Source organism: Simochromis diagramma, unplaced genomic scaffold (assembly GCF_900408965.1).
Source record: "Simochromis diagramma unplaced genomic scaffold, fSimDia1.1 OVJJ01000362.1, whole genome shotgun sequence".
In the NCBI taxonomy this organism is placed as follows: domain Eukaryota; kingdom Metazoa; phylum Chordata; class Actinopteri; order Cichliformes; family Cichlidae; genus Simochromis; species Simochromis diagramma.
The window spans coordinates 212,928-224,357 of record NW_024386815.1 but is presented as its reverse complement, the minus strand read 5'-3'; the positions used below and the strand labels follow the sequence as shown (position 1 = coordinate 224,357).

The following is an 11,430-nucleotide window of genomic DNA, read 5'->3' as shown; positions in this document are numbered from 1 at the left end:
TCAAATAAAAAATGTGTTGATTACCTACAGAGACTCTGTGCCCAGACACACGGTAGCTTCAGACCAGACAATTAGCACCTTTCACTGTTTAATATAATTAAAAACACTTAAAGTAGTTGGAACCACAGACAGATAAACCACTGAGACTGGAGGGTTAGTTGAAAACATACATCTGAATTACTACCTTAATTTAATAACTTAAACAATTAAAAAAAAGCACAAACATTAAAGTCCAGCAAGCAACACAAGCCAAAGGTTTCCAAATTTAGATACTTTTAAGCTTTTCAAAATGTTTTTTCATAGGCAGCATTGCAATAAAGCAGGCTTCCCTTTTAACTCACATAATACTGAAGAATTCCTCCAAATGAAATCCAAATTACCTGATACATCATATTTAAAGGTAGTAATAGAGTATGCAAAAACTAAGATGCTGGCAATGTCAATCTCATCCAAAATCTCTAAACAATCTAATAGTGAGTATCAGAATATAAGGTCTTACCATAGCCATCCACACAGCCACTTTTAAATTCGCCCTCAAACTTCATGCCATCAAAGCGAGTGAAGACGCCGACACCTTGAAACTTCCCCTGCACAAATTCTCCTTCATACCTAAAAAACATTCACATAAAAATGCATTTACATGAAAGACAGGGGCAAATTCCAGGACTGCAGAAGAGAAAAGGAACAAGTAGGTGAGTAAGGAAGGACATTTTCTTTAAAGTATGATTTTAAACTTACAAAAAATACAAAAGCTTTATTGACTCACTAATTCTGTCCTTGAACGTTTAAATTATGAGTGGTACAAAAGCACAAAAAGCTTTTGGACTAAAATGTAAAGCTGCACTAAAGTACCAAAGCTTTCCGTAAGCGTGCCATCTAAAGTTCATAGAGGCAGCGGAAAAATGTAGTTTTTCTGGGTTTCTTTTAAGAATTTAAAATATGAAATTTTTTTTTTTGTGGTTTTCAAAAAGCCAAATGTTGGAATCTCAACATTTCTTCCTATGGCAAAAAGAATGTTTTGATTAGAAATTACAACCAAAATAACTCCAGTAAAAGAAATATGTGAAGGAACACAACAAAATCATGTAGGAAGCAATATGGATCTGTCACTATTGCCTGATGGTGTTGGGTGTAAGGCATTGGAAAGTGATTAGGGATAAGGAGACAGCATTAAATGCTTTTTAAAAAATAAAAAACTATAATATGTAACATAAAGGATTAGTTTTACATTTCAGGTAATCAGTTATTCATGCAGTAACCTTTTTCCAATAGGCAGCTTGTTACTTCATTTCTCTTTGCCTTTTGCTGTTATGAAAAAATAAATAAATAAATACAAAGATAAATCAAGACTTTTGCTTTTGTCTCTGTTTATCTCCTTGGTACACAGCTAGCTAGCAAGAGCAGAAAGTACAGCTAAAAAGAAAGCTAGTTTATTTTTCCCTATAGATTGAAGTAAATTCAATAATGTACAGTAATCTACACACTCATTTCTCTCTATGGGAAATAGAACTAACACGAACAAGCCAAATGCAGTTGCTACATAATGTAATCTGAAGACATGTGAAAGACTTCAAAATTAATGGTTGAATATACAACACCCCGAGGCAGCTGCTGTTGTCATTTGGCGCTATATAAATAAAAATGAACTGACTTCAATGACAAATTATACCATAACACAGACACAACCACCAAAATGTGAAAATATATATATTAGTGCTGTCGAAATTAACGCGTTAACGCAAATTAATCCGACATCAAGGTCAGCACAATTACAATTTTTAACGCAATTAACGCATCTGGAGTGTAGAATGACTCAGAATCCCCGAAAAGTTTCTGTCAACGCATTTCGGGCAGTTTGTCCAAGTAAAGTTGCCTTTGCACATGTGCAAATGGGCAGTTGATCTGGTAGTGACGGGCAACTGAACCAATGAACTCAATATGGAAGATGATAAACACACATTTGCCCTCTCGATGGGAAATTTGAGTATTAAAAAAGTAACAAGATTGAACAGTCGACCCACATAAAGTATTACGCACATTGTGCAAGAAGGAATTTTGTTTTCCCTGAGGCACTTCCAGGTTAAAATATCACATTGACACAAAGCTTACGTTAGTCGCGAATGCTGCTAGGACTTTGGCTAATACGTCGCCCAGCTTGCGACAAACCACTCACGGAGCATCGGGGACTCAATAAATCGAGTTTTTTGTTTTTTAGTCTCATAAACAGACCATGCGAAGTGTGATGTGGAGGACCCAAATGAGACAGATTAATCTTAATAAAAGGTGATTCGTTTATTAGGCTGATAATCCACCACCATAAAAGCTAAACATAAAAAAAAAAAAAAAAAACTAAAAACATCGAATTACATGAACTAATCCTGGAATGACAATAGGAGGTACAAGAAACTGGGAAATACACATAGGAGGGTGATCAGGGAGTGGAAACAGCTGGGAAACACAGCAGGGAAAAATCAGGCATAACAGGACAGGGAAGGCAATGCTGAACATGAAGCACAGGAGACACGGGATTATCAAAGGAAACGAGGAAGCACAAACACTGAGAGACTAAGCCACATGAGCTTGACACAGACAAAACATAAACTAAAATGGAGACACGACAGACTTGACATGGAAGATACTAAAAGACAAAATAGTAAGTAGACAGGAGGGGGACGATAAAAGGAAATAATAACCTTGAAAACAATATGGGAATGAGAACAGCTCATAGACACAGCCAAACCAAAGCATATAAATAGAACCTGGGAACATAAACCATTTCTCATAACTCAAAACAATGAATAATTAACAATCCCAAAACTTGAAAACACGAAACACTGTGTCAGAGAACCAGAGTCATGACATCTAACATCTAAAAACATCTTATTGAAATGAAAATGGTTGGTGAAATCAAACTGCCCTCACAAAAGCCCCGCTGACACAAACTAATAATGATATTGGTTATAATTTACATAAATATATATTGAAGATGCAAACAAAGCGAAAACAAGTAAGGCTTGACAATTACAATTTAACTGCAGTTTTTATGTTAGATGTCAGATATTTTTCATCTTTTTTTAATAACTGATTGCAAACCTTTTTACGACATATAGTCTGTTAGAATCAGAATCAGAATCAGAAAGGGGTTTATTGCCAAATGTTGAGCAGGTTTACAACTGTTACTACTAACCCAGCCTGTTTAACTAAACCAGACAATATTTCAGTGAAGGAGCCAGAATCAGATCCATGCTGTATTGTAGTCACTGCTGTACAATAAGCTTAGCATGAATCTAAGTGTAGAGTGTCAGCCTTTTTAACACACAGCATGAACACAATTACTTCAGTGTCAAACAGGCACAAATTAACAAAAGGCTGAACTGCAAGAGAGCAAAGTAGGGTTAAAAAAAATCAGCAGGATAAGAGGGATGACAATAAAAAGCTGCATGTGTAATCCGTCTCTAACAGTCTCTTGAGCGTTTTTCCTCTGCATTGTTTCTTTAAAGTATTTGCAACGTAGTGCGCAAAACACCGGCAGTGCAACAGGAGATTTGCTCCTTTTTCAAACAACACTGGGCTTCTAATTAAACTTATTGTAGCTTCTGTGAATTCAAGCTGAGCACAAAGTTCATCTAAACTAAAAGGCTTCTCAGAACTCGACAGGCAGTAACTGAAAAGATATATGTTCTCTTTATTATTCACGTAACCTTTAAATATTATTCACTTAGCCTGAAATACATGTTTTAGTGTTTCCAAAGAACTTTGAAGGATTAATCAGTTGTTTTTTGTCCAAACAAAAATACAACAGATGGCATTGAACAGGCAATACTTTCCTTCTTTATCCTATGCCGTGCTCTACTCGAACACTTCACCTTCTCTTGAATTAACTGAATCTTTATTGGGCTGACATCTTTTTTTATAAATATCTTGGGTGACAAAGCCAACAGAGAGATACAGATAAAATTCATGTATGAGGAATAAATAAAAGGAAGCAGCCAACAATAAAATACTCAACATATTGAGGCCATGAAAGCACTCAAAGTATTCTGAGGTTAAAAACTTTTTTCTTTCTGGTTTTTCTTTTTCAATTGCACAGGTCATTGTGCTACAATCTGCTTTGTATTTTTTTTCTCCACTTATTTCTCTTTTTTTCGAGACTGGGAAACTAAATGTTCAAATTGTGCATTGACTTATTCATTGTATGTAAGGACATAAAAAAGACTGACCCCTTCAGCCACCTTCCTGCCGTTAATTTTAGTGTCTGAATTTTACAATTTGTGTTGGTGATAAAAGGTATGTGAAGGATAATTTGCAAACAGTCAACAGATCCTTATTAATAAAAAAACACCTCCTTACATACTCTAATTTTAGATGAATTGTTATTCAATCTGCAGTAATTTATATTATTCAGTATTGCTCTGTTTGGACCTCTCCATGGAAATTCTAAGAGGCAACACGAATAACATGACATAGAGGAGCTGGGGTGGCGGTGGGTTGTGTGCGTCTGCAAGCTGCAGCAGCAACTGTCTGCAGATATATATATATATACAGTGGGGCAAAAAAGTATTTAGTCAGCCACCGATTGTGCAAGTTCCCCCACTTAAAATGATGACAGAGGTCAGTAATTTGCACCAGAGGTACACTTCAACTGTGAGAGACAGAATGTGAAAAAAAAATCCATGAATTCACATGGTAGGATTTGTAAAGAATTTATTCGTAAATTAGGGTGGAAAATAAGTATTTGGTCACCTCAAACAAGGAAAATCTCTGGCTCTCACAGACCTGTAACGTCTTCTGTAAGAAGCTTTTCTGTCCCCCACTCGTTACCTGTATGAATGGCACCTGTTTGAACTCATCATCTGTATAAAAGACACCTGTCCACAGCCTCAAACAGTCAGACTCCAAACTCCGCCATGGCCAAGACCAAAGAGCTTTCGAAGGACACCAGGAAAAGTATTGTAGACCTGCACCAGACTGGGAAGAGTGAATCTACAATAGGCAAGCAGCTTGGTGTGAAAAAATCAACTGTGGGAGCAATCATCAGAAAATGGAAGACATACAAGACCACTGATAATCTCCCTCGATCTGGGGCTCCACGCAAGATCTCATCCCGTGGGGTCAAAATGATCATGAGAACGGTGAGCAAAGATCCCAGAACCACACGGGGGGACCTGGTGAATGACCTGCAGAGAGCTGGGACCAAAGTAACAAAGGTCACCATCAGTAACACACTACAACGGCAGGGAATCAAATCCCACAGTGCCAGACGTGTTCCGCTGCTGAAGCCAGTGCATGTCCAGGCCCGTCTGAAGTTTGCCAGAGAGCACATGGATGATACAGCAGAGGATTGGGAGAATGTCATGTGGTCAGATGAAACCAAAGTAGAACTTTTTGGTATAAACTCAACTCGTCGTGTTTGGAGGAAGAAGAATACTGAGTTGCATCCCAAGAACACCATACCTACTGTGAAGCATGGGGGTGGAAACATCATGCTATGGGGCTGTTTTTTCTGCCAAGGGGACAGGACGACTGATCCGTGTTAAGGACAGAATGAATGGGGCCATGTATCGTGAGATTTTGAGCCAAAACCTCCTTCCATCAGTGAGAACTTTGAAGATGAAATGAGGCTGGGTCTTCCAACACTGACAATGATCCAAAACACACCGCCCGGGCAACAAAGGAGTGGCTCCGTAAGAAGCATTTGAAAGTCCTGGAGTGGCCTAGCCAGTCTCCAGACCTCAACCCCATAGAAAATCTGTGGCGGGAGTTGAAAGTCCGTGTTGCTCGGCGACAGCCCCAAAACATCACTGCTCTCGAGAAGATCTGCATGGAGGAATGGGCCAAAATACCAGCTACTGTGTGTGCAAACCTGGTAAAGACCTATAGTAAACGTTTGACCTCTGTTATGCCAACAAAGGTTATGTTACAAAGTATTGAGTTGTATTTTTGTTATTGACCAAATACTTATTTTCCACCCTGATTTACGAATAAATTCTTTACAAATCCTACCATGTGAATTCATGGATTTTTTTTTCACATTCTGTCTCTCACAGTTGACGTGTACCTCTGGTGCAAATTACTGACCTCTGTCATCATTTTAGGTGGGGGAACTTGCACAATCGGTGGCTGACTAAATACTTTTTTGCCCCACTGTATATATATATATATTATATACATATATATGTATATGTATATTTTATATATCTATATATATCTATATATATATATATATATATATATATATATATATATATATATATATATCCATAGCCAGTCTTGTTAATGGATGACATCAAGCTGTATGCCAAGAGTGAACGAGACATCGATTCACTGATCCACACTACCAGGCTATACAGCAATGACATTGGAATGTCGTTCGGACTGGAGAAGTGTAGTCGGATGGTAACAAAGAGAGGGAAGGTAGTCAGAACTGAGGGGATTGAACTACCAGAAGGCAACATTGCAGACATAGAGGACAGTTACAAGTACCTGGGGATCCCGCAGGCAAATGGGAACCATGAAGAGGCCGCTAGAAAGGCTGCAACCACCAAGTACCTGCAGAGGGTCAGGCAAGTCCTGAGGAGTCAGCTGAATGGTAAGAACAAGATCCGGGCCATCAACACGTACGCCCTGCCCGTGATCAGGTACCCTGCTGGGGTAATAGGCTGGCCAAAGGAGGAGATAGAAGCCACTGACATAAAGACAAGAAAGCTCCTTACCATGCATGGAGGGTTTCACCCCAAGTCCAGCACCCTGAGGCTGTACGCTAAGCGGAAGGAAGGGGGCCGGGGACTGGTGAGTGTCAGCACCACAGTCCAGGATGAGACAACGAACATCCAAGAATACATTGGGAAGATGGCCCCAACTGACCGAGTGCTCAGTGAATACCTCAGGCAGCAGAAACCCAAGAAAGAGGAGGGAGACGAGGAACCATCATGGAAGGACAGGCCCCTGCACGGTATGTACCACCGGCAGATAGAGGGGGTGGCTGATATCCAGAAATCCTACCAGTGGCTGGACAAAGCTGGACTGAAAGACAGCACAGAGGCACTAATCATGGCAGCACAAGAACAAGCTCTGAGTACAAGATCCATAGAGGCTGGGGTCTATCACACCAGGCAAGACCCCAGGTGCAGGCTGTGTAAAGATGCCCCAGAGACAATCCAGCACATAACAGCAGGGTGCAAGATGCTAGCAGGCAAGGCATACATGGAACGCCATAACCAAGTGGCCGGCATAGTGTACAGGAACATCTGTGCCGAGTATAACCTGGAAGTCCCGAGGTCAAAATGGGAGATGCCCCCAAGGGTGGTGGAGAATGACCGAGCTAAGATCCTGTGGGACTTCCAGATACAGACGGACAAAATGGTGGTGGCTAACCAACCGGACATAGTGGTGGTAGACAAACAGAAGAAGACGGCCGTAGTGATCGATGTAGCGGTTCCGAATGACAGCAATATCAGGAAGAAGGAACACGAGAAGCTGGAGAAATACCAAGGGCTCAGAGAAGAGCTCGAGAGGATGTGGAGGGTGAAGGTAACGGTGGTCCCCGTGGTAATCGGAGCACTAGGTGCGGTGACTCCCAAGCTAGGCGAGTGGCTCCAGCAGATCCCGGGAATAACATCGGAGATCTCTGTCCAGAAGAGCGCAGTCCTGGGAACAGCTAAGATACTGCGCAGGACCCTCAAGCTCCCAGGCCTCTGGTAGAGGACCCGAGCTTGAAGGATAAACCGCCCGCAGGGGCGTGCTGGGTGTTTTTTGTTTTTTTTATATATATATATATATATATATATATATATATATAAAATATACATATACATATACATATATATGTATATAATATATATATATATATATATATATATATAATTATTATTATTATTAGATATATATATTATTATTATTAGATATTATTTTTCTGGCTCAGCTTTTCAGCTCCACCTTCACTACTTTTTCCACACTAAACTGTTCTACAAGGTGTGTGAACGTACAGCAAACGTAGGGGAGGTCCCAGTTGTATCAATAGATTTAATTTGGCAATACAATGTTGGTAATGAAAATAAACAATGCGTGCAGGGCGGGTGCGCTTGACTCAGTGGCGTGCCAAGATGAACGATCTCCTCACTTTGTTATGTCTGCCTTTGGGCCTTCTTCAAAGAAAGAAAAATAAATATCTTTGTTGTTTATTGTACCCATGTCCTGTAACTGACTTTTAAAAACTCCTAAAACAACACAAATGTTTGCAGATTTCTTGATATTGTCCTCTGTAGGACGGAGAGCGAGACAGGTAACATAGTACAGAGTAGGTCTGCACTAGAATATCTTCTCATTGATTTTTCACCTCAGCTTTTGTGTGTGACAGTCCTTTCCTCACAGCAGTGGTCATCATGCCTCATTTAGCTGCATTGTTCTCGATGTCTTTATGATTGGATATTTTTAATCAACAGAAGCAGAGAGAGAAACAAAATCTATCCTTCTTTCAGCTCTGTGCAGAAGCTTTTTCAGTCACATGTACCACCAAAGTTAGACTGTTGAGATACTGTTGTACTCTTCTACTGTTGTATAACTTTCTCACATTGATTATTTAGTATGGAAATAAAGCTGAAAACCAGCACAAGCATTATGTACATTATTTACATGACAGAAGTAATGAAGGAACAAATCAGACAGGTTTCATTCAGGAGGAGGCTGGGGTTGTATCTCCTGTACGACATACTTATTTGCAGGTTTTAAATTTTCAGGTGCAGAGTTTCAAGGTTTAACAACCAGAGTGTGCAAAAAGTGACTGACAAACCTGGAGCCGTCAGGAAAGACCAGCACCCCACAACCATTGAAGAGGCCATTTTCAAACTGTCCAGTGTAGCACGTCCCATCGCTGAAGGTCAACTGACCCAGGCCATGACGGAGACCTGCAAGAGGATAAAAATCACCTCACCAATCACTTCCAGCAAAATAAAAATCTAAGACACGAGCAGAGAGGGTTTTTTTGGTTTTTTTTTTTACAAAATCACATAAACCACACAAAAAAACCTCCAAACAAAAAAAAAACAGCTAAAAGTATTTGAAATGCCCACTGATTACTACACACTTTTGCACACATTTCCCCCCTTACATCTCCTACTTGAAGTTAAATATACTAATAAGACGCTCTCGGGATTAACTCTTTGCACCACCAGGAGGCTCATGGTCATGAGCTATGGTATTAGCTTTGTTGAAAAAGAACCAAACAGGGCTCATGGATGCCCTCTTCCAACCTCACAACTAAAATGCATTTAGGAAGGCTTAACTAAGCGTCTATGAATTAAAACTGAATGGAAAACTGAAAGCTTTTTCATAAATGAGTGAGTTTGTTGGTCTTCTAAGAGCTTCCAATTTGTTTATGAATGAATGCTACAATGTATGAAATGGCACACAAACCTTCAGGCCATGCTTCCTTCCTCAAGGATAGAAAACAAAATCAGTGTGAAAGGATGTTACTAAGAGGTCACAGACACAGATATTGAAAGGTCCTTTTATCCCTGAAAACAGGACAATTAAGGGCTCATACCACCTACATGAGCTGATTGTATCGCGTGTGTTTATATCATCCTGTATTCTCTCTTATAATTGAGAGAAGATGACATTTCTTTAACTAAAGAAATGAATAAGTGGAACCATGACAGACAGGATTAAAGGAAAAGCATGACCATGAACTTCCACCGTGGAACAAAAACAGCATAGTTTCACTCATATCTTCACAGTTCTGGCTGTTAAACATAGTGGCCTTAACAGGATATTGGTTCATTTGTAAAACGCTGGTTTGCACAGATATAAGCTTGACTTCTGCACATGAAGACCCAGGTCAAGACGAATGTTTTGTTTCCTCTAAAGAAAGACCTAAATTAAATTTCATATTTTCAAATGAGTAGACATAGATATTTAACATTTTCTATCACACATTCCACAATAATCTGTTCTTGAATGAAAATAAGCGGTGATGGAAAATGGGGGACCTCATGACCTGGCACATGGATGCTGTCCTGATACCTGTAGCTAGAATTTCTCAGTGTTGTGTTTGTCTGTTCAAATATTGTTCAAATATTGTTGCAAAGAATCCATATCAAACTTCAAAAGTTGCTGCCCTAATGTAATATGGTTTTATGCATATCCTTATGTATCAATTTTAAATATAAGATTTATATAAGATTTTTACATTTACACCTGCTTCAAATTTCTTTTTTAAATGCAAAAACATTTTGTGGCGATCGTGGCTCAAGAGTTGGGAGTTCGTCTTGGAATCAGAAGGTTGCCGGTTCGAGCCCCGGCTTCGACAGTCTCGGTCGTTGTGTCCTTGGGCAAGACACTTTACCCGTTGCCTACTGGTGGTGGTCAGAGGGCCCAGTGGCGCCAGTGTCCGGCAGCCTCGGCTCTGTCAGTGCGCCCCAGGGTGGCTGTGGCTACAATGTAGCTTGCCATCACCAGTGTGTGAATGGGTGGATGACTGGATGTGTAAAGCAATTTGGGGTCCTTAGGGACTAGTAAAGCGCTATACAAATACAGGCCATTTACCATTCACTGATTTTCTCTGCTGTGTGTAAAAAGAGGAAGATTTTGGAAGGTTAAGCATCATTGCCTTGTTGCACATAGTTAATCACATCCAAATATGGTCACTTCTCAAAGAAAAAAAAAAAAAACAACAACAAAAAAATGCCCCAAATGCACTGAACCTTGAAAAGAGAGTCCAGAAACCAAATGGTAATCTCATAGTGGCTGTGCCCATCTTTTAGATCTATGGCATTTACTTTAAATCCAAACGTTAATGAAAGAAATTAGATTGATAGAACTGTCATGTCTATACACTAATCAAAACACTATGTATCCAATTTGTTTAAATAAATGCAACAACAAAAATGTAGTTCATTTTTTTTCCTAAATTAAAATGCTGAGGCAGCATCTCAGCAAATAGTACTGCATTTGTTCACAACTACTGTTTTAAAACTGTTTATAGAATAACATGAAACTCCTCTGATTTTTTGGCACAGTCGCTGCTTTATATTCACTGTTTTCTTTAATTATTTATGCACTTGGTCTGAATTATCTTACACAAAACAAAAATATGTATTAAAAGCATTCAGACCCTTTGCACTATGCAACACTGAAGACTCAAAACCTCACTGGTACCTGTATAGTTTTCAGTAGAAGTCACTGAGTGAAGAAAAGAGAGCGCAAGAGAGATGGCAGATGTGTTATTATACTTTAATTAGATTTTGGAGTTAGCAGATTGGGAGATTCATAATTGGTGCGAGCAGACAAAAAGGTGAGCTGCTAGCTTTCATTTTTCACCTCTTAAAATGTTCCCTGAGAGGTGAGACCCAATTTTCCCTCTAATTCTCAGACTAATTTCCAGCATCAGGAGGATGGCAGTCGATGAAGAAATGGAGGGAAAAGGAGTGAGCA

General features: G+C 39.5%; 2 protein-coding genes across 3 annotated transcripts in view; one reads left to right on the top strand and one right to left on the bottom strand.

The window, feature by feature from the left end:
• hoga1 (4-hydroxy-2-oxoglutarate aldolase 1) overlaps positions 1 to 8,965 on the top strand; it is a 62,288-nt gene extending 53,323 nt beyond the window's left edge. Inside the window, exon 7 of the mRNA XM_040027162.1 lies at positions 8,736 to 8,965. Within this exon, the coding sequence (XP_039883096.1) occupies positions 8,736 to 8,756 (21 nt within the window). The 3' untranslated portion in view covers positions 8,757 to 8,965. The remainder of the gene's footprint in view (positions 1 to 8,735) is intronic.
• LOC120730705 (MORN repeat-containing protein 4-like) overlaps positions 1 to 11,430 on the bottom strand; it is a 35,467-nt gene that overhangs the window by 9,541 nt on the left and 14,496 nt on the right. For both annotated transcript variants that reach the window (XM_040027164.1, XM_040027163.1), the window contains exons 3-4: positions 8,789 to 8,903; positions 500 to 609 (exon numbers count right to left, since the gene is read on the bottom strand). In XM_040027164.1, coding sequence (XP_039883098.1) covers positions 500 to 609; positions 8,789 to 8,903 — 225 coding nt within the window. The remainder of the gene's footprint in view (positions 1 to 499; positions 610 to 8,788; positions 8,904 to 11,430) is intronic.